Source organism: Coffea arabica, chromosome 8e, assembly GCF_036785885.1.
Source record: "Coffea arabica cultivar ET-39 chromosome 8e, Coffea Arabica ET-39 HiFi, whole genome shotgun sequence".
NCBI classification, from domain to species: domain Eukaryota; kingdom Viridiplantae; phylum Streptophyta; class Magnoliopsida; order Gentianales; family Rubiaceae; genus Coffea; species Coffea arabica.
In genome coordinates, this window is record NC_092324.1 from 44,979,819 (window position 1) to 45,004,451 (window position 24,633).

A 24,633-nucleotide genomic window follows, 5' to 3' on the forward strand; every position below is an offset into this window, starting at 1 on the left:
GGTCGGGTCTTGACCCCATCCACCAACCTGATTGGACCCGAATTGCCACCCCTGCAAAAACTAATGAAATTTGAGAAACAAATTTTCAAAAGTGTAAAGTTAGGAATGCAAATAATTTGTTCAGTGCCCAATTCAACATCACTCTTTAAAAAATTAATGCTTGAAATAGGATTAAAACATATCATATCAACATTGTGTATACTGAAATCATACTCAACTTCCCTCAGATTTTATATTGACTCATATATATTACACCCACAAATTCATTATCTCCCGTTACCATATAAAAAGATTATCGCAATGTGAGTTTAGTCCAAAAATCAATTCTACCCATTTGTAACACAAGGTTCAAGTTGTTGGTATAAGAATATGGATGAACTTTATATCTACCGATATTGATTTTTTCCACTTACAATTTTATATATATATATATCACATATGCATAATTTAAATTTAAATTTTGCATTTATGTTATCTGCTATAATCTAGACACGCTAATGTAAAAAATATATATATTATACATTGATCGTGTATAAAAAAACATACTCTTAAGGATATACACTAAATTAGTCGAGACCTAGTTTCACGCTGCATAAATATTTCTCTAAATAATGTCAAAATCACTTCATAATTAGCTGCATCCTTTGTCTTTGGCTTGGAATGTCACTAATATAAAAGGAAGAAATCTATCACAAAAGATTCTTAGCAGACTCCCTCGTTTAATTTGATGCACGACCGGCTATAAGTTGGATTGAAGTATTATTAGCACTAATTGTAGGGGTTTAATGTAAATACCGTTTACAAAGGATAATAGGAAAACAAGAATAATGAATTTTTTTTTTCCGGTAATGAAATTAAAAACCACCATCTCGGCTAGTCGACTTCTGAAAAATCTCAATCAACGAATAGGAAATTTCATGAAGAAAAGAAATATGGCTCTAGCTTCAGCTCGTTCTATCATACACTCAACGAAGATAAAGCAGTTTTTAATCATCAGTTCAATTTCTCGTCTTTTCTTGGTCCGTGGCAACAATTCTTTAGCAGCAAAATTGGTCCAGGTGCCACTTTCAAGAATCAAAGAAACACTGGATTCTGAGGAGAAAATTCATTTTTCCACCCTCAAAAGCCAAGACTTTTCATGGGATGGGCTTGTTTCTGCTCTCTTGTCTTCTTCATTTCCCAGAAAGGCCAATTTGGTGAGTAAGCTTGTACCTTTTCTGTGGGTATTTTTCTTTCGTTTTCAAGTTTATATTTTGGGATAACTCTCATTGAGTTGAATTAGCATTTTTATAATTGTGTTTCAGTCCAGTCTTTTATAATGGATTTTTAAAATTTCATCTGTCACTGCATTTAGTTTAATAGATGTGAACTAAGAATTGGGGATAGATGGATTCAAGAAGGTAAAGAACATTTCTTTTTCATGTAATTATTTGTGCATTTTGCTTCCCTATTGGGGACTGCTGATTGATGGGAGCTGGAAAAATTACTGGTTCATTTTGCATTTGTGGGAAGAATAGTCAATAGGTTGATGGTGGCTTATTTTATTATTATTATTATTATTCTTATTTGGCTGGAGGGGTGGGTTATGTTACATTATTTCATATATCCTCATTTGGTTGTTTTGCTTGTGCTAATAGCTTTGCTAAACCTGTCCTTTTAGCCTGCTCAGTACTACTCAACTGCTAGAAGGTCAAAATCTTACCGATATATTTGTGTGACGTAAATATGGCCTTCTTTTAAGAGCCTATACAACATTACTCCCTAACTCTGGATTTAGAAGGTTTTTTAATATTGAAGGGAAAAGTTATTGATACTATTCTTGTTGGTTGATGTATTCAGGTTGTTGAGTGGAGATTAGAGAAATTTATTAAGGAAAATGAGAAAAATCAAGATTCTTATTCTTGGTTAATATTGCTATGTGGAAAGATACACAATATTGAAACTGCATTGCGAATATTTTCTGCAATGGAGGCTCAAGGAATCAAGCCAACCTCTTCAGTCTTTAATGCCCTCATATCTGCATGCTTGGCCTCGAATGAAATTGTCACAGCATTAAGTTTATATGAATTAATGGAGATCTCCGAGGAGTCTAAACCTGATGCTGATACGTATACTGCTTTTATTACAGCATATGCCAGTTCAGGAAACAAGGAGGCAATGCAAGCTTGGTACTCGGCTAGAATGGATGCTGGGTATACGCCGGATCCTCAAACATATGATGCTCTCATATTTGATTGTGTCAAGTCAAAAGATTTCAGTAATGCTGAGAAATTCTATGAAGAAATGACATTAACTGGTTTTGTACCAAATTTATCCATTTTGCAGAACATGCTTCTGGTTTACTCTGAGCAGAGAAAATTTCATAAAATCAAAGAGTTTATGATGTTTGTATTGGATGGTTCAGGTAATATTGATCGTCGCACAGTAAAGAAGGTTGTAGCTCTGTATCTTGAACTGGGAAGAGTGGAAGATTTGGAGGAGCTATTAGTTGTTTTATCTAATTCAAATCAAGCCTCAGATATTCTTTCCTATGTGCATCATGCAATTATCAGAATGTATGTTAGGGCAGCTAGATTGGATGACGTAGAATTTGCTGTTGGGAGGATGTTAAAACACGGGATGTCATTCAGGTTTCCAGATGATGTTGAAAACGTAATTTGTTTGTATTTCCGGCAGGCTGCTTACGAAAGGCTAGACCTGTTTCTAGAGTGCATAAGAGATTCTTTTACGCTCAGAAGATCGACTTATGATCTCTTGGTTGCTGGCTATAGACGAGCTGGCTTGCAGGAGAAGCTAGATATGGTGATCGATGAAATGAAGCAAAATGGTTTTGTCATGTCATGAATGATTTTATTTTATTTTTATTGAAGTTCCCCTTCAACTGGATTTTTTTGCTGGATGCAGGCTATTGCCGTTATTTAGTATTGGGGTTTAAGTTGAAATTAAGTGAATGGTGGCAGAGGATTAGTGTTATTGCAGGATATTTTTGTATATAGAGGGAATTCGAATTGCGGCTTTAAGTTGGTGGAAATGCTATCCTGCCTGAATTTGTAAGTGTTCATTTACCTTTAAGGGAAGAAGAATGATAAATCAAAGGATGGTTATTGTCACTCTTGAAGTGATTAGTAGCTCTAAAGATTGAAAGTACTCTTGAATATGTAACCTGTGAAAGTTATGGATGGTATACTGTTGAACTTTAAAGAAATTGAAGGAACAGGAATGAATGCAAAAAATGCTTCTCTTGGCAGGTATAGCTCTGCAATTGGAGGAAATGCATGACTTGTTTTAGCATAGAGAATTTTGTACGATAAGTTTTTTTTCCACATCTGATAATTTCTAGCCTAGAAGCGAAGACTGGGTACGCTGAGAGTATATACTAAAACTCAGTAGTCCTGATAATTTGATCGCAAGCCCTGATAGAGATCATGTTTGAAGGCTGGAAAGTTTTCCCGAGGACAAAAATTTGATGCTTTGAAGTTCTGCGTTGCTTGTTGGAATTATTATCCTAATGATTAGCCTGGATTGCTATATTTCTCAAGTCCCTCTTTGATTTTTAGTTAATAACACAGATTTACCACACATGGAATATAAGGAAGGATTTGTTAATTGAAGGTCGGTCATTCGATAATTGTACCTTACAATATTATAGATAATTTCTAAACACGACCGGTAATTCGTTATAGGCTAGAAAAAGGTCTGTTATCGCTCAGGTATGGAATCCTAACCTCAAAATATGTGCTGCTACTTTTCATAATAAGAAGCAGGGGGGAAAAAGAGAGAGAGAGGGTCTTTAGATCCTTGCAAACGCACAAGCATACTGCCTTAATAAAATGTGATTATATTCACTCATTTCCTCTTCTCATATTTTTGAGTTTATAGATAAGAAATTTCAAGAATTCTGCTTTCCCCATCTGAAATTGCATCTCACGAGTAATCAAGGCCAAGTATCTCTCAAGTTGCCTGCATTGCATGGGGGTTGTTGCTTGTTTCTAAGATCAGCTCCATCTTTTCATTGGAATTGATAGATGGAGCAGGTTGGCTTAAGCCGTAGCCATATCGAAACCTGATCCAAGCAAGTTTGGTGACTCATTAGTAACTCATCATGGGAACCTTCTAATGAATCCTTGATTATTATTTTTTTTTATGGCATACTTTGAAATAAGGATTTTCTACTGTATAATACGACTATTGACTGATATGACGAAGAAGATATTCTTGATTATGCTATAAAATCTACAGGCTAGACAAGGGTTGGAAAATGGAAATGACGGCTTACAACAATTGCACTGAAATTTTCATTTTCAGATCTTTAGGCACTAGCAGTCTGTATAATGCTTTAACTGTATTCAACATCCTGATTGTCTGCCTAAGCACTCATTCTTCCTGATTAGCGAAACATGATCTCTATCTGAAGCACTAAGATGGTTTTGAGTTTTGACAATCTGCAACTTTGGTTTTGCACGACATGGACTGCCATATTGAGGAACAACCGGCTGATTCTTGAGACTCACTTTGAAGAAGCTTGAGCAATTAAAAGGATTTTCTTCCATCATACTTGCAGAAATGGTATCCATTAATCAATTCATCCGGTTCAGCAGGACCTGTCCACACTAATCCATATATATGTCAAACCAATCCTGCAAATGGTTTTCTTATAATAATCCCAACACTTGAAATTGGCTCCCTTGTAAGAAATTGTAGTATTATCATCTACGGTTAGGTACATGTCAGAAACTTGAAAAAGGATTTTGACTTAAGAACACAAGGAGGGTCTTAATCTTTTTGACCCTAGAAGGGCCAGAGTACAAGAAGGCCATGGATTGCTGGTGTTAGGATTTTGAAGCAGTTACTTCTCTCAAGAACAATTTATTGGCACAACTTAATTGCTCAAAGTTCAACATTCTATGACTAAGGCCATATATCAGGCTAACGTGATACCTTTTGTTACAAAGATTCAAAGTATCACTTTTGCCAGATATCCTTGGTCATAGGCTCATAGCATGTTTAGAGATCCACCATAGCTAAGAGAAGCCACTTTTTGCATGGATGCTTTGGCAGAAAGGAGAGCTACTGTGGATCTTTCCTTTTGTGTGTTTGGATTCAGCTCTATGGGATTCCATCACAGTGAGAAAAACCATCCCTTTAGCCGGATATCCTTAGTCATGGGATGTTTATGAAATCCAATTGGTGTGTGGATGCTTTGGCAAAAAATGGGAGCCACTATGAATCTTCCTTCTATGTGTTTTGATTCAGCTAGCCAAATATTTTTTAGCCATTATAACCATGGTTAAAAGTCACAGTCACGGCTTGGACCGTTCCACATCGGTCTCGGCATATTGGTTGCGATCTTGGCGAGACATGAATTTTTGAAATATTTAATATTCTAAAAATTATAAAAAATATGATAAATAAAAATAATTAAAAATTAGTAAAAATAATAAAAATTCAAGTTGATTCGGAATGATTCAGAGTGATTCGACCGTTTCAACCCTTCACGGTGACGTCTCGACCTGTCACGTATCTCGAAAACGTTTCATCGCGGTCTCATTTCGGCCGCCCGAGACGGAGACTCGGCCGAGTCTTCAAACCATGATTATAACAGGATTTATAGGAACTTTGGGAGCTAGCCTCCCATGTTCTGTACCTGTTTAAGACTGCGTATTATGCTTATTTGTTAATGTACTTGTATTCTCTACTTAAAAAAAAAAAACTATCTAATTAAATTTAGAAAAAAAAATTCAAGATAAAAATCATACTCGAAGAAGAAATTGTAGAAATCAATTATGCAGTTGATTCAAGAATCTAATGTAGAATAATGGTTTATGCCTTGCGTCACATCACAAAACTTTGGCTCGATTCACGAACTATGTCCTCCTCCCGGCACGGCCTCTTCCTCCGTCCCATGAATATAAAAACCTATTTTCTTGTTTCCTCCTTTCGTCACGGCATCTTCCTCCGTCCCATGTATAAGAAAAGCCAAGTTTTTGTAAGTAGTTTTTTGTGACGTGATACATCCGTCGCTTAATAAACCATGCAGTGACAGATCCTTTTTGTCCACAAGCATCTTGTCTTTCTTGATTTTATTACTAGGGACAACCAAAGAGTTGCTTTCATGGTTTTTTTTAGTGCCAATTGATTGATCATTAAGATTATAGCGGTCAAGATTCTAACTTATGATAAACACGAAAGGTAGACACCGGAAATTGCGTATCATTATCATTAGTATATAAAAAGAATCATGAGTCTTGGTATTTTGGAGTATAAGTGTAAACGTAAGCATTCTTGTGATATTAGCTTTTATTATTTCAATTATATATGCCCTTATTAACTGATGATTGAAATTTCATATTATATTTTTTTAATTTTATTATGATGATTAAAATTCATTATATCATATCTATTGATTTAGAAGAAAATAATAGTTGATGACAAGATAAAATGTTAAGCATGAGAGACTAAGCAAGATTTGGTCTTAGTTTTCTATTTGTCTAAAATAACATTCTACTTAATAATTAGATTTATTATATTTTAATAATAGCAATAATCGTAGCAGTTAGGAAAAAAAGTAACACTCTAAACCAATGCGTCTCTTTGAATTCTATTTTTCATTTTTTATTTCCATTAAAAATTGTTGATTGGTTATAGCCTAATTAAATTTTCAAATCTTCAAAAACATCACTATTGATACTTAAACATGGTGGTGCTCTTAGGAAATTTTCAAATTTTCTAATAGAATTTTTTTGTTTGTGTTTTATTTTAGATTCTACCTAAAAAAATAAAAAAAATAACAAAAGAAAAAAAGAAAATATCAACTATCTCTACCTATGAAATTTCAATTCTCAAAAAAATGAATAGTTAGAGGGGAAATTTTTTTTATTTGGTTAATCATCTATGCTCTGTTGTTAATAGAAATAATATATAAAATAATACAAAAGATTCAATTTCAAAGAATAGACATCTCTTCATTTTTCAAAAAACGGTGCATATAACTTAATATTGAGAAATTTCATTAAGATACTAATAAATTCAACTTATATAAATGGTAGAGCATGCAGTGGATATTTATACAAAAAAAATATTTTATTTAATTTTTTTACCCTCCCACTGCTCTCCATATCTTTTGCATCCCCAACTATCAGATACAGGATTCAAATCCTGAACAATAGAGAACCCTAACAGCCCTAACTTAATCTCTGAGTCAACCACAGTGATTAACAAATAATTAACGTATAAGAAATATTATATTTTATAATATTATAATCACGTGCAATGCGCGTGACCTAAGGGAAAAAGACTAAGCAAAACATCATTATATACAAGCTAAAGAAGCAGACATATAGCACAACGCTAGATCTTTGACCACAACGAAAATGAAGAAAACAGAGCTCTTGTTCATCCCTGGTCCAGGGATGGGTCATCTGGCCTCGGCTGTGGAGTTTGGGAAGCTTCTTATCAATCGAGATGAGCATCTTTCTATAGTTTACATCACCATTGACCTTTCCTATAATACTGGAGTTGATGCCTTCATGGAATCCCAATTAACAGACGCCAATTCATGCATACGATTTGTGAACATCCCTTATCAGATTGATTCATCAGATCATCAAGAACCAAAATCCAAGAACAGAAATGTTGTCGCTGTTGAGCTGATCAATCGACAGAAACCACTTGTCAGAGATGCAGTCCTTGACATAATATCTAAGGCCAATTCGGATCGAGAAATTGCAGGTATTGTAGTTGACATGTTCTGTGTAGGCATGATTGATGTGGCACAAGAATTTGAGCTGCCCAGTTACTTGTTCTTCACTTCTAGCGCTGGTTTTCTTGGACTTATGTTGCATGTTCAGTCATTACATGATGAATACAATGAAGATATCACCCACTATAAAGATTCAGATGCTGAGCTCTTGGTCCCGAGTTTCAGCAATCCAGTGCCTGCTAAGGTGTTGCCCACCACAATGCTAGACAAAAACTGGGGCTCGGCGGCTGTTGTTACTTCAGCTCGAAGGATGCTAGAAGTGAAAGGAATCATAGTTAACACGTTCCACGAGCTAGAGTCATATGCAATTAAGTCACTTTCGGGTCAAGAAGGAAAGATCCCACGAATCTACCCGATCGGACCTATAATCAACTGGAACTCTAAGCAGGATGATGGGATCATGAGCTGGTTAGACACTCAACCTTCTTGTTCTGTGGTGTTTTTGTGTTTTGGGAGCTTAGGAAGCTTCAGCTGTGAGCAGGTGAAGGAGATTGCAGTGGCTCTGGAGCATAGTCGGTGTCGGTTTCTGTGGTCCTTAAGGCAGCCTCCAGCAAAGGGAGAGATTGATGCTCCATCTGCATATGCAAATCCCGAGGAAGTTCTCCCTGAAGGCTTCTTGCAGAGAACTTCTGGGGTTGGAAAAGTGATTGGTTGGGCACCACAAATGGCAGTCTTATCTCACCCTGCAGTCGGAGGTTTTGTTTCTCACTGTGGTTGGAATTCTATCTTGGAGAGCTTGTGGGCTGGAGCGCCCATTGCTGCCTGGCCTATGTATGCTGAGCAACAGACAAATGCTTTTGAGGTTGTAGCGGAGCTGGGAATTGCTGTTGAAATAAAAATGGATTACAGGAACGATGCTAACATGGAGAGCAAGATAATAGTCTCAGCTGATGAGATAGAGAATGGGATAAAGAGACTTATGATGGACAGAAACAAGGATGAAATCAGAGAGAAGGTGAAGGATCTGAAAGAAATATGCAGACAGGCAATTGTGGAGGAAGGTTCATCCTACATTTCTTTGGCTCATCTAATTGAAAATTTTAAAGAAAAAATGTAGAGGAATGTGGTAATAATTTTCATTTACAGATTTTGTTTGTTAATGTAAGCACTTCTGTGCATGTCCTCTATTTGTCTAATTGCCAGTCTGATCTAAATAAAAGTGTGTAAATCTGATGCCATCAGCAGAGATATGTGAACTATACTACTACCATACAAGCCAATAGTCATACCTCTCAATGACCATCTCATGAGTTCGGGCAAATTACATTTTATCCTCCCGTGATTTTTGTAAAAATCACATAACCCTCTCATGATTCTAAAAGTTATACGTAAATCCTTTGTGATTTAGGTTGAAGTGTCAAACAGACGGAAAGCACCTACAGTGACACGATTCGTGTGGGTGAAATGTCCAAATTACCCTAATATAAATACAAAAAAGGAAGCAGATTTTCCCTTGCTCTAATCTTTGTTGTGAAAGTAGCTGTGAAAGAGTATCTGTCAAAGAGTGTCACGAGAAAGTATTTTGAAACAAGAGCTCTAGTCATGGTTTCATGCTGCATGGGAGCTGCTGCTTGTCCCTGTCTAGGCCCCCACCATTGATTCCATACTGCCCTTCTCCGTTGTTACCTCCGCTGCCATGACCAGTACTACTGCTGCCATATCCTGAGCCAGGGCCCTGCACCAGCCCCTGCCATGGCCATAGCTGCTGCCCCAACTCCCTTGCCTGCTGCTTGCACCAGGACCATAGCTACCACCATTCCATCCACCACCATTACCGCCGCCACCTGGACCATATTTACCGCCTGGACCACCACCTCCACCCAATCCAGACCCACTACCACCACTTCCACCTGACCCACCACCATTACCACCTACAGAGCCATATCCACTGCCGTCATTGCTGCCTCCGCTTCCAGCCCCATAACCACCACCATTACCATCTACAGAGCCATATCCACTGACGTCATTGAAAAAGATAAAGAGCACAGATCTAGATCTAGGTTCTATTGAGTCCGTTAAAGTGATCGGGGGTAATATGAGAATGTTTCTTACTGCTACCAGTAGTACAACCGCGTTTAAGTCACGAATCGTCGCGATGACGAGTGATTTTCGTCTGTTTGACACTTCAACCCAAATCACAAGAGTTTATGTATATGTATAGCTTTTAGAATCATAGGAGTTTATGTGATTTTTGCGAAAATTATAGGGGATAAAATGTAATTTGTCCTATGAGTTTTGCTTTTAACAAATAACCATAATTACTTTTCCTTTCAGTCCTAATATTGACTTGAAAACTATTAACTTTTCTTCGTGGAACCATTACTTCTTAATACTAATTCCTGCAATTTCTTCACAAACTAGAGGGAAACTTCCAAGTACTCTGCTTGCGAAGTAATTTACTTTGTGAAGGATAATCTGGAGGAATCAGCATAAGTCTCTAAAAGAAAGAAACTGCAAGCTGATAGAAGCGTAGCAAAACAAAATCTGAAATTTCTTCACATAAACTTTTTTCATCATAATTTCTTGTGGAAGAAGGAGAAATCCTTATGCTACAAATCGTGCATTTTCTTGAATTTGCCCGCAGGTGGATTCATTCCCTTAACAAGATAAAAACCATCTTTTTTAACTGACCAAAGACATATGTTAGATTTAATTAAATTGCGACCACATTGAGAAGACAAGTTACGATCAAAAACAACAAAACTACGTATTCTTCGGAACCACCGGTGAATGAAGTGGTATCCAGCAAATTCATGCGAAATGTCTCGGTTAAAATTCCTATTCATGGCAAGCTGATGAACTCCCAGATCTTCTTTTTTCGATTTGCAATGGACGATCAGAGGACTTTTGGCATCGGCTAGGTTAATGGCACGTGGGATATATTTATATCAAGTGTTATGTTTATTTAACTTGTTATATGTTGTTTATTTAATTTTCTTTTATTCTGACGTGATAAGTAGGATTGATATTGAATTTGACACACCGAATAGTGACATAAAAAATTCTAACTGGATTATTGGTTATAAAAACTTTATATTTTTCTAAGGATAAATTTTTTATGCATTGATATTGTATATACTAACAGATTTAAATGCATGTCATATATATATATTTATATTTAATTTAATATTTAAATTTAAATTCGTATAATATGACATCCATTCAACTCCGTCCGTGTATATAAAAAAGAGAAATCATTTTCCTAAACGGGCATGTACATGTATGCTCTGAACCAAGTAAACAGTTAGGATGAACAAGCAGAAAGGGCATTTAATTGAAATGAAACTCATTGTACTTCCTGTAGCTGTAGGCTGCAATCTTGCACGTGAAATGCAGAATTCCCGCCTTAAACAGAGGTGATCAACAGGGCACCATAAATATTGCGGGGTCAAAATGAAGTACGTCATAATAAGGAAAAATCTTAACTGACGTAACAGCACATTGAATTAAATCTTGAACATAGAGAGGTCAAATCGATACACACAATTCATGTCGAAATGATGTATGTTTTCCCACTTTACAGTCCTCCTTGTTGAAAGGATGGGTCAATCTGCCATGAATTGTTAGGTTGTCCCAATTGCAGGCAACCAAAACTTTAGCTCCATTTTTCAATTTAAAACAATATGATTTAGGCATCTCTAATTTAAGTCAGAAAAATTTGCGGACCCTTTTGCAATTTTGAATATATGAGGCACTAGGTGAATTTTTATATACAAAATTGTGTAATTTTTTTTTATTTTCCCCTCACCTTCGGATAGATATTGTAAATGTATACCTTGGTTTGAGGAAATTATCATTTGGCATCATTTCTTGTGCAGCATTTCTTCTTGTTATTGTAAGTGTGAATTAGCTTTTTTTTTTTTTGGTGTGTGTGTATATGTATATGCAATTATGCATACATGTTAGAGGAAATAATTCAATCCATAAATAATTACCCAACCGACACCAAAGCTGACAAATGTGTATGGATAACTAAAACAAGTACACTTAAATGGTTGACTCACTTTGATTTTGACAGGGTGTCGAGCCTGTACAATAATAATTACCTACTCGAGAAAAATATAAATTTTGTATATAACGGTGAGCAGGGTCGAATCCACAGGGACTGGGGATAACTTATTTCTTTCAGAGTCCGAAGTATGGGGATTTTTGGAGAATATAAAATAACTAATTAACTAACCAATAAAACAACTACTAGAAATAAATAGAAATTAATCAATAACCAATACGACTCTAGCCAAAGGTACAACTTTTCAGACACGGTCCATGCAACTGATCATCGATGCAAAGATAATTCAATTACTCATTAATAAATTGGTTATAGTTATCATACACGCGATGAACAACCAGTCTTTTTTTAATTTCTCGATAGTTAAGGTACGACCGTTAACTATTTCCCTAACCAAGAAATAACCCTAGGTACGACCGTAGGATTTAATTACTCGATTGCATTAATAATTAGAAAAACTCAACCCTAACCAACAAACACGCTACGAGGGTTTGTTTAAATTAGATCATGCATTTCCCTAACATGAAACCAATCACGCTAGTCGTCATTGGTATAATCAATTGAACGATTAAGGATCCAATCAATTAATTTGACAGTAAATTATTAGGTTAATTCGAATATCGGGCTCTTGACATTCAAATAACAGAATAATCATAAGCAATTAAACCAGAAAGCGTACGAATACCAATGAATAAAAGAAATAAGTAAAATAATTTGATCTCATAGATATTTGGAATCGAGTCTTCAAGTTGACCTTCGACTAGATGAAAAACTTAGCCACGCCTCATGAGAAAATCTCCACGTAATTTTACTGAGGTCCAGGCCATCAAAGGGACCAAGAAAGAAAAAAAAAAACTAAACTAACCTAAAAGCTATCATAAGAGCCGCCTGTACGTTTCTTTCTTTTTAAAGCCAAAATGACTAATCATCAATGCCTTCTCTCCGTGGTCCCCGCCGAAATTTAGAGTCCAAAAGCTACTAGAAGAATGCCCTGCCGAATTAAGAGAAGAGAATACAAAAAGGTGGGGCCCTTTGATAATATATTTCTGGAAGATTTTCCTTAAGCTAATTGGATTTATCATGGCAAAACCATGGCAAAACCATAGATAAACCATTGTTTGGTACAAGGGCCCCACGGATTTGTATTAATTATCATTCATACGTTCTTTAGCAGTTTTTTACAAGTCTTTAGCTCTCTCATATTGCTAGCATAAGACGAAAGAGAAATAAGAAAGTAGAGATTTAGGCAGCCAACCCTAGATTAGATCCAAACCACCGGAAACTCTGAAAAAAATACCTTGTTTTTAGGATCCTAAAAGACCAAAAGACGGTGTAGTACCCATTAAAGCCTTTCAGTTACAAAGCAGGCGCCAGGGGAAGATCCGGTGAGGCAAAACTCCTAATCACAAGATTCCCATTTTCATAGCATCAGAAGGAAAATTTGGATTTAAAGCAAGGAAGGTAAAATCTCAGTTATCTTTCTTAAAGTATCTAGTAGTCATTTATTTCTTAAATTCCAGTTAATCATCCTGATATTTTATATGAATTTTGAACCGCCTTTTCAATTTACATCCACTCCAGAAAACGCATACAAATTAGCATTACAAACCCTCAGACAACCAGATACCTATTATTATTTTGACAAAAGTTTAGAGGAAATTGAAACAAACAGGCTAGTGGTACCAAACACCACCAGATACCTATTATTATTTTGACAACCTGATACCAAACAGGCTAGTGGTTGGACTTTCAAGGCTCCAATTAAAGACCTATGTGAAACTATGTTGGACTTTCAAGGTTCCAATTAAAGACTTACGTGATTAATCAAATATTCTACAAACTTTATTACAAAAATTCTTTTTACTTTTATATTTTTCTTGTTCTTCTTCCAATTAAAGACTTACGTGATTAATCAAATATTCTACAAACTTTATTACAAAAATTCTTTTTATTTTTATATTTTTCTTGTTCTTCTAATTTTTGTCTTTCTATTGATTTTAATTCAGAGTATTTATGCCAAAGTAAATCTATTATGTAAATTGAAAAGGCGGTTCAAAATTCATATAAAATATCAGGATGATTAACTGGAATTTAAGAAATAAATGACTACTAGATACTTTAAGAAAGATAACTGAGATTTTACCTTCCTTGCTTTAAATCCAAATTTTCCTTCTGATGCTATGAAAATGGGAATCTTGTGATTAGGAGTTTTGCCTCACCGGATCTTCCCCTGGCGCCTGCTTTGTAACTGAAAGGCTTTAATGGGTACTACACCGTCTTTTGGTCTTTTAGGATCCTAAAAACAAGGTATCTTTTCCAGAGTTTCCGGTGGTTTGGATCTAATCTAGGGTTGGCTGCCTAAATCTCTACTTTCTTATTTCTCTTTCGTCTTATGCTAGCAATATGAGAGAGCCAAAGACTTGTAAAAAACTGCTAAAGAACGTATGAAATTGGAGTTTTTATTGGATGCTTTAATTTACAGGATGTAAGTGCATCGTACCCAACATTGGTTTGGGACGTATGCCTTTATAGACTTCTTGTGCAAACTGTGCGGACTTAAAATTTTTGACTCAAAGTCCGTGGACATGACATGTTAACTTTACGGACTTAAGACCTTCTGAAATCCGTAAAAACATCAAATCAATTTTGCCTAACTATACAATGTGGCCGACAACTAATAAAAGCATTATGACCGACCTATACATAGATTCTAAATAAATTTGGCCAAACTATACAATGTGGCCTGATAACTAATAAAAGCTTTATGACCGATCTATACATTATAGCTTTTGACAAGATGGCCGAAGAATTATCCTTCCATCATATTTTCGATGTTGCTCATTTCTTCTGGTCCCATTGTTTCCCAATAATGATCATCATTATATTCTTCATCTGCTTCGATATCCAAATGCCTTGCTCCTGTGCTCATATAATATCCTTCCAAATATTTTTCAAAGACTTCTGGATAATTGGTACTTATAGTGAAATCTTTTTCTAACTTAAACCTGTATGGGACATATATCTTTTGTATCTTATTTTCATATACTAACCTAATTCCATTTTCCCATTGATCTATGAAATGTCTGTAAGCTAATTGGATCATTTTAGCATTTATCAATTGTTCTTTCAATTCTAATGGACATTCCACTAGACTGCTGCTGATTTTCTCTAGTTCTTCTGTCGTTCTCCTTGCTGGTGGTATATTGCTGACTGTAATCATCATTCTATGTATTGCTGGTTCTATATCAAAAAGTCCTATCCATTCTGCTGGCGCGGATTTGATATGTACAGTTGCCCACTGTCCATAGTCTAGCATTTTTCTGATGAAGTATCCGAGATGAGTTCCAAGACAATGAGTATCTTCTGGATTTGTAACAATAATTTTTTCCAGGAATCCGGCATCCATAAGAAATTGTGGTGTTAAAATAACTCTTTCCCCATTTACTCTTAGTATCTTTGGGGATGAATATTTTGATAAGATAATAGTGGCTCTGAGGAAAAAATTACTGAGTGTATGTATACAATGGCTATTTATTTTCTGGTGGTCACAGGCTTCTGGATTGTTTGGGCAATGTTTTTCTGGGTCGATGAAGAAAGATGGATGTAGTCTAATGGCTGCTGTATTTCTAATTGGGTCTTTTGCTATTTCATAAAAGTATTGTTGGACTGCCATTAATTTTGAATAATATTGGGCTTGGGCTTTTTGGCTAATAATTTCTTGGATATGTAAAGGGAGGAAACTAAGTAGGTGATATGGTTTAAAGAATATTCTGGGCTTAAGAAATTCAAATGGTCTTTCTGAAATGGGCTTTTCTTTTATAAAAATTGTCTGTTTTATTGGGCCGGATGAAGAACTGGCCATTTGAGATGCTGTATGAGACAGCCTTCCTTTGAGCTCCCCAATCTCAGAAATTTGTGAGAGAATAGTATCTCCTTGTGAGCCTGAGATCTTATACATTTCTTTGAGTTGTTCAGTTAAAGATTTTATCTTTTCTTTTTGAGAAAGATCTTCTTCTTCAAAATTTCTACACTTTAAATTTAAACTTCTAATAGCTTGCTCCATGCTCTTACAATGTCTACAAAATTCTATTCTATTTGTGTTATCTTTTTCTAATGCATATTGATAATTTCTACTGCTACTAGGGGCATCTGTATTTTGATATACTGGAGCCCTCATGCTGTCCATGCTAGCCTTAGGATCTACATAAAATGTTGTTCCTATATTATGCCTAGCGAATTCTAGTGCTTCATGTATGCTATGAAATGCTTTCCATAAAGGATTATGAAAATGATTTATTTGTTCTATAACGGAAATCCATTTGGAATAGATTCCAGGTATTTTTCCTTTTACCACTACATAATATGAAAAACTTTGTTTTGGAAGATTACTAAAATAAAATGCTAAGATATTAAGATTTCGAACTTTATCAGTGCTATTTCTGCTATTCCAGAGGTTATTTAAGATATCCTGCTGGATGTCTTCTAAATTACCTTCCTCTTGGCTATGGAAATGTAGACTTGTACCTTTAGGGTACTTTGTAAGTTCCCACTGGCCAATTTTGACTTTCTGGAAGTTATATGCCATCTGCTGAGAGATCAGAAGAATTGTTAAACAGTCGTGATAAAAAATCTGCTAAATTATTATCTTTACCTTTAATGTGTTCAAAAACTACTTTATATCCATTACCAATAATACTATCTACAAAATTTAACCATCTTCTAGTAGAACTTCTTTTTTCATTATGTTTATCAAAAAACTTTTTTATTGCTTCACAGTCTGTTCTAATAGTTATTTCAGACTTGTTGATTATAAAAAGTCTAAAATTATCTAAACTATATTTTACTGCTAATAATTCATTATCTATACTACTCCTATTGCCTTTTTCCTTATATTTACCACTAGCATATCTACAGATTTGTTCACTATTTTTACTGCTATACTTATTTGGTTTTGCAAAAAGAACTGCTCCCCATCCGGTACTACTGCCATCACATTCTATTATCAAGTAATCTGTGTCTAATGGTAATTTTAGATCATGTAAATTGCCTATTGTTTGTTTAATTTCTTGTATTAGTTTGACGTCTTCTTTATTAAAGAATTTTTGCCCTTTTAAAGAGGTTTTATTATACAATGGTGCTACTAGGTTATTTAAATTTTTAATAAAAGGTCTTGCATAATTTAATAATCCTAAGAATTGTTGAAGTTTCTTTGTTTCTTCTATCTTATCTGGAAATTCTAAAACCTTTTTACAAATATGTGGTTGTAATTTTATTTTTCCTTGTCCTATTTCTGTTCCTAAAAATTCTATATTTTTTCTAAAAAATTGTGCTTTTTTATTACTGATTATTATTCCGTGTTTAATAAATTCTGAGAAAACTAATTTTAGATGGCTTACATGTTCTTCTTTGTTTTTTGAAAATACTAATATATCATCTATGTATACTATGACAAAATCTTTATATTTATTAAAAATATTATCCATTTTTCTTTGAAATATGGCTGGTGCATTTTTTAACCCAAAAGGCATTACTAGCCACTCATAGTGTCCTAAAGGACATGTAAAAGCTGTCCATTCTATACTTTCTTTATGCATTTTTACCTGCCAAAATCCTGACTTACAATCAAATTTACTAAAAATATATCTATATTGGATTCTATTTATTAACTCATTTTTATCTGGTATATCATAGCTATCTTCTTTAGTATTGTCATTTAATCTTTTATAATTTATTACCATTCTACTTTTTCCTCTAACTATTTCACTATGTTTTTTAACTATAAATGCTGCACTTCTGTGTGGACTAGTACTTCTTCTAATTATTTTTAACTTATTTAGAACAGCTATATGCATTTCGAATTCTTTTATATCATCATTACTAGCTTCTATTTTTGCTGTGCTAATTTTTAAATTTGGATTTAAAATATCTAACTTACATTCTGTTTTGTCCTTATCCCAATGAATAGTTGGATTTTCTCCAAAAATTTCTAATTTTTCTAATTCACTTATTAGTTGGTCTATATCTCTATGTCCTGTTTCTAACAGATCATATAATTTTTCATTATTTAAAATAGTTTCTATTGTGTCATAATTTTCTATCTCTAAATATTCTTCAAATTCTTTGTCTTCTAAACAGTTTTGAATTCTTTGTGACGAATATAAAGGCCTTTCTCCAGTCATCTCCATATTGTCAAAAGAATTAGTTTTCTGATTCTTCCCCCTATATTCTTGGGTTGAATCATTCTTACAGCTACCTTTTATATCACATTTACAATTATCTTTTTCTTCTAGTCCTAAGAGTCTTGTAAATTTATTATCTTTATTTATTTTAAATTTATTGCTTGTTAAAAAAGTATTATATGGTAAAAAATGTTCTCTAAGGAATGTTAATCCTGTTCTAGTAAGAATCATGCCATGATATGCCTGTAAAATAAATGATAGTCCTAATATCATTTGATAAGGAAAACTTCTAATATATATTTCTGTTACAGGATATGGTTGTGTACAGTGTATGCTATCTATTTCAAAAAATAATAAAGAATTATGTAATGCTGTGTCATATGTATATGTACTTCCATCCATTTGTCTAGCTGTTCTAATATGGTATGCTTTTTCATAATATTTTTCTGGAATTAACTCTTGTTGGATTACTATATTACTAGCTCCTGTGTCTATTACTGCTAATAATTGTGTTTCAAAATCTCCTATTTTTATTCGAGTTTTTACTTCTATGGATGTTATATTTGATGTTCCTGCTTGTAATAATTCTAGATCATAATTATGTTTTATTTCTTCTATTTCTGGAAAGATTTCTAGATCTATGTTTTCAATAGATACTTCGCTTTCTATTGTTTTTCCCTTATTTAATTTTTCTATTTTTTGCTCTAAATGTTCAACCTTATTTTCTAAAATTCTTATCCTTCTTTCTAAATAATGTTCTAAAGGCAGATTTTCTTCAGTTTTTTCTTTTTTAATATTTTCTATTAAAACATATTCCTGTGTAAATTTTTCTAAACAGAATTTGCATCCTTCTATATAACATAGCTGACATTGAAACCTTAATTCTATTGACGGATATTTATTACAGTTATAACATGGTTTACTATAATTTCCTTTTCTATGTTCCCATTTATGGATACACTCTACTTCAACTAGTTCTAAGTCTTCTAACATTTTAAAATCTTCTTTCATTTCTTCTAAATATATATTATCCATGATAGTTTTGTTTTCTGATTTTTCTAAAATTTCATCTATAAAACTTGTGTCTTCTTGTTCTATAAAATCTGTTAAATTTAAGTCTTCAGATACTATACTATAAATACTTTCTGTCTCTAGTATATTATCATCTATTTCTATTAAATCTTCCGAAAATAATTCTATTAAGTGGGCTTCTCTATTAAAAGAGTTATGTTTTTGTGGACAATTTGTTGCTAAATGATTTGGTTGTTTACAGATAAAACAAGATAATCTATTTCCATAAGTTCTTTCTGGTCTATATCTTCTAACATGATGTTCTTTTTTGAGAAATGGTTTTCTAGCTTTGCTTTTCCTAAGATAATATTGTTTTCTAGGGTATCTTTTATAATTTTTATAAGGCTTTCTATATTTTCTTTTTTCTTTATCTTTTTCTCCATATTTTTGTGGTGTGTATATTTCTGAGCAAAAACTATATTCTCCTTTTAATTGTCTTTGTATTTTTATAAAAGTACATTCTTCTACTAGTCTATTGATTATAAATCTTACTGCCGTACTCACATTTTTTAATGTTGGTTCCATGGGCGTTGCTTTGTATAAGGTATATATTTTCTTTCCTAAGTCGTCTGGTAATTTTGCAAATAATTTTTCTATAATTCCTTCATCATAAAAACATCCTGCTAAACAACTATAATATAAAAAGTCTTGTAAAAAAGGTTTAATATATTTCCAGTTTCTAATTGATAATTGTTCTAGTTTTCTTACCGATTCTATCTGTGTCATTACTCCTCCTCTATTTGGACTTGTTGCTAATAGAATTTCTTCTACTCGATTAACAAAATTCATTGGATTGACCTCATGTGCCTGATCTTGTTGTAACCTATCTGGAAATTTTTGTTTAAATGCTTCCCATGTTGCTCTTGCTACTCCTCCTAAAAATGTTTCTAAATATGTATACATCTCTATTACGTTATGATCGAATCCTTTTTGTATATAATTTCTTACTACTCTAGCTTTCCAGCTTCCTATTACATCTTCTATCATTTGTGGATCGTAAGATGTTAACATTAAAGTTTTTCCTTCATCTATTGAATGCTCTTTTATTTCTAATTCTAATGGTCTTCTTTTTCCCCTAGAACTATATTTTTCCTCTGGTTCTCTATATTCATTATAGACTATTCTGGGTGATTGTCCTGGTTCATATGTTCTAACATTGCCTGTGTGACTAGGATCGGTCTGCATATCTGTTGGTCTGTTACTACTTTCACCACTTTGTTGTTGTTGATCCATTAATTCTCTATATGACATTATGCTGGCTACTTCTAAATTATCTTCTTCAGAATTATCTTCTTCTTCTTTAACTCTAATATTTCCTACGTTATCATAGTATAATACTTCGTTTAATGCTATTTGTCCATTTGCTTCTAATTTTCTTTCTAAATCAAATAGTTCTTTCTCTGTTAAGTCCATTTTTAATTCTTTTGGATAAAGAATCCTATGATTTATTTCTATTAATTCTTCTTCTAATAAATTTATTTCTATTAGATCTGATTCTACGTCGGATTTGTCTATTTCTTCATTATCTGTTCCTAAAGCTGTTGGTTCATAATTGAAAAATCTAAGGCTTTTTCTTCCTTGACTATTTTTATATATTATACTATCCTTTGGTATTATTGGATTATTTTCTTCTACAAATTTACTAATCTCCCATTCTTCTCCTGCCAAGTTTTCTGAACTTACTTCTATTGGTTTTATTAATTTTATTCCTTTACTTGCCATAGTCTCTACTATTGGCTTTATTTCTACCTTATATCTGGTTTTACTACTATTTGTTAATCTTCCTATAAATCCGATACTTATTGTTAAATTATCTCCTTGAAAATTTTCATATCCTTTAGTTTGTATTCCTATTTCTAAATTTTTTATATCTTCTAAGGTTATCATAAAATTTGGGCTACAATAAAATATTCCTCCATTCTGATTCATATCTACTTCTATACTGGCTATTAATGCATCTTCTACTTTTTTATGTCTCTTGTCTAATACTGCTAATAATACTTTTTTCCCCAATCCTTTTCTTGTTAGTCCTTTAATTCCTATAACTATTAATCCTATATGCATATATGTATACTGTCTTCTAATTTGGTTTATGCTTTGTTGTGTTATCATTCTAAGATTTACGGGGTTACTTAATGCGCTCACTGGTTCTTCTCTGCTTTGTCTAAATAATCCTATATTACTTCTAAGAAATCCTACTGAGTACAAGGTTCTTGGGTTTAATAAACTTATTTCATTATTCCTGTATATTTCCAAGTCTCTATCTACGTCTATTGCTTCTTCTAAATGCATGCTCCTACTCCTTCTTAATTGTCTTCCTATATTTAATACACTAGTTCCTACTTGTGTGTTTTCGTTGACTGTTCTACTAGGTCCTGAAAATGATGTTCTGCTAGCCATCTTTTAAAATTTTTGTGGTTTAGGATTTTTAGAACATTATTTAGAAAGAAGGATAAGAATTTTAGAAAATAAGGTTGAACATTTAGAGCAAAAAATAGAAAAATTAAATAAGGGAAAAACAATAGAAAGCGAAGTATCTATTGAAAACATAGATCTAGAAATCTTTCCAGAAATAGAAGAAATAAAACATAATTATGATCTAGAATTATTACAAGCAGGAACATCAAATATAACATCCATAGAAGTAAAAACTCGAATAAAAATAGGAGATTTTGAAACACAATTATTAGCAGTAATAGACACAGGAGCTAGTAATATAGTAATCCAACAAGAGTTAATTCCAGAAAAATATTATGAGAAAGCATACCATATTAGAACAGCTAGACAAATGGATGGAAGTACATATACATATGACACAGCATTACATAATTCTTTATTATTTTTTGAAATAGATAGCATACACTGTACACAACCATATCCTGTAATAGAAATATATATTAGAAGTTTTCCTTATCAAATGATATTAGGACTATCATTTATTTTACAGGCATATCATGGCATGATTCTTACTAGAACAGGATTAACACTCCTTAGAGAACATTTTTTACCATATAATACTTTTTTAACAAGCAATAAATTTAAAATAAACAAAGATAATAAATTTACAAGACTCTTAGGACTAGAAGAAAAAGATAATTGTAAATGTGATATAAAAGGTAGCTGTAAGAATGATTCAACCCAAGAATATAGGGGGAAGAATCAGAAAACTAATTCTTTTGACAATATGGAGATAACTGGAGAAAGGCCTTTATATTCGTCACAAAGAATTCAAAACTGTTTAGAGGACAAAGAATTTGAAGAATATTTAGAGATAGAAAATTATGACACAATAGAAACTATTTTAAATAATGAAAAATTATATGATCTGTTAGAAACAGGACATAGCGATATAGACCAACTAATAAGTGAATTAGAAAAATTAGAAATTTTTGGAGAAAATCCAACTATTCATTGGGATAAGGACAAAACAGAATGTAAGTTAGATATTTTAAATCCAAATTTAAAAATTAGCACAGCAAAAATAGAAGCTAGTAATGATGATATAAAAGAATTCGAAATGCATATAGCTGTTCTAAATAAGTTAAAAATAATTAGAAGAAGTACTAGTCCACACAGAAGTGCAGCATTATAGTTAAAAAACATAGTGAAATAGTTAGAGGAAAAAGTAGAATGGTAATAAATTATAAAAGATTAAATGACAATACTAAAGAAGATAGCTATGATATACCAGATAAAAATGAGTTAATAAATAGAATCCAATATAGATATATTTTTAGTAAATTTGATTGTAAGTCAGGATTTTGGCAGGTAAAAATGCATAAAGAAAGTATAGAATGGACAGCTTTTACATGTCCTTTAGGACACTATGAGTGGCTAGTAATGCCTTTTGGGTTAAAAAATGCACCAGCCATATTTCAAAGAAAAATGGATAATATTTTTAATAAATATAAAGATTTTGTCATAGTATACATAGATGATATATTAGTATTTTCAAAAAATAAAGAAGAACATGTAAGCCATCTAAAATTAGTTTTCTCAGAATTTATTAAACACGGAATAATAATCAGTAATAAAAAAGCACAATTTTTTAGAAAAAATATAGAATTTTTAGGAACAGAAATAGGACAAGGAAAAATAAAATTACAACCACATATTTGTAAAAAGGTTTTAGAATTTCCAGATAAGATAGAAGAAACAAAGAAACTTCAACAATTCTTAGGATTATTAAATTATGCAAGACCTTTTATTAAAAATTTAAATAACCTAGTAGCACCATTGTATAATAAAACCTCTTTAAAAGGGCAAAAATTCTTTAATAAAGAAGACGTCAAACTAATACAAGAAATTAAACAAACAATAGGCAATTTACATGATCTAAAATTACCATTAGACACAGATTACTTGATAATAGAATGTGATGGCAGTAGTACCGGATGGGGAGCAGTTCTTTTTGCAAAACCAAATAAGTATAGCAGTAAAAATAGTGAACAAATCTGTAGATATGCTAGTGGTAAATATAAGGAAAAAGGCAATAGGAGTATTATAGATAATGAATTATTAGCAGTAAAATATAGTTTAGATAATTTTAGACTTTTTATAATCAACAAGTCTGAAATAACTATTAGAACAGACTGTGAAGCAATAAAAAAGTTTTTTGATAAACATAATGAAAAAAGAAGTTCTACTAGAAGATGGTTAAATTTTGTAGATAGTATTATTGGTAATGGATATAAAGTAGTTTTTGAACACATTAAAGGTAAAGATAATAATTTAGCAGATTTTTTATCACGACTGTTTAACAATTCTTCTGATCTCTCAGCAGATGGCATATAACTTCCAGAAAGTCAAAATTGGCCAGTGGGAACTTACAAAGTACCCTAAAGGTACAAGTCTACATTTCCATAGCCAAGAGGAAGGTAATTTAGAAGACATCCAGCAGGATATCTTAAATAACCTCTGGAATAGCAGAAATAGCACTGATAAAGTTCGAAATCTTAATATCTTAGCATTTTATTTTAGTAATCTTCCAAAACAAAGTTTTTCATATTATGTAGTGGTAAAAGGAAAAATACCTGGAATCTATTCCAAATGGATTTCCGTTATAGAACAAATAAATCATTTTCATAATCCTTTATGGAAAGCATTTCATAGCATACATGAAGCACTAGAATTCGCTAGGCATAATATAGGAACAACATTTTATGTAGATCCTAAGGCTAGCATGGACAGCATGAGGGCTCCAGTATATCAAAATACAGATGCCCCTAGTAGCAGTAGAAATTATCAATATGCATTAGAAAAAGATAACACAAATAGAATAGAATTTTGTAGACATTGTAAGAGCATGGAGCAAGCTATTAGAAGTTTAAATTTAAAGTGTAAAAATTTTGAAGAATAAGATCTTTCTCAAAAAGAAAAGATAAAATCTTTAACTGAACAACTCAAAGAAATGTATAAAATCTCAGGCTCACAAGGAGATACTATTCTCTCACAAATTTCTGAGATTGGGGAGCTCAAAGGAAGGCTGTCTCATACAGCATCTCAAATGGCCAGTTCTTCATCCGGCCCATTAAAACAGACAATTTTTATAAAAGAAAAGCCCATTTCAGAAAGACCATTTGAATTTCTTAAGCCCAGAATATTCTTTAAACCAT

The 24,633-nt window shown here is 32.9% G+C and overlaps 2 protein-coding genes across 3 annotated transcripts; both read left to right on the forward strand.

Moving 5' to 3' along the window:
• Window positions 1-582: 582 nt before the first annotated feature.
• On the forward strand, window positions 583-3,272 carry LOC113703420 (pentatricopeptide repeat-containing protein At1g11630, mitochondrial). 2 transcript variants are annotated; one of them, XM_072062232.1, is made up of 3 exons: window positions 583-1,196; window positions 1,840-2,296; window positions 2,405-3,272. In XM_072062232.1, the coding sequence occupies exons 1-3, from the start codon at window positions 828-830 to the stop codon at window positions 2,842-2,844; spliced, it is 1,266 nt and encodes a 421-aa protein (XP_071918333.1). In that variant the 5' UTR covers window positions 583-827; the 3' UTR covers window positions 2,845-3,272. The 2 variants fall into 2 exon arrangements, with proteins under 2 accessions (XP_071918333.1, XP_071918332.1); XM_072062231.1 differs by having other exon boundaries at window positions 1,840-3,272.
• A 4,072-nt stretch (window positions 3,273-7,344) lies between these two features.
• On the forward strand, window positions 7,345-8,940 carry LOC113703579 (anthocyanidin 3-O-glucosyltransferase 2-like). Its single transcript, XM_027224982.2, has one exon. It carries the CDS (start codon window positions 7,371-7,373, stop codon window positions 8,814-8,816), a length of 1,446 nt encoding a protein of 481 aa, XP_027080783.1. The 5' UTR covers window positions 7,345-7,370; the 3' UTR covers window positions 8,817-8,940.
• The last annotated feature ends 15,693 nt before the right edge of the window (window positions 8,941-24,633 follow it).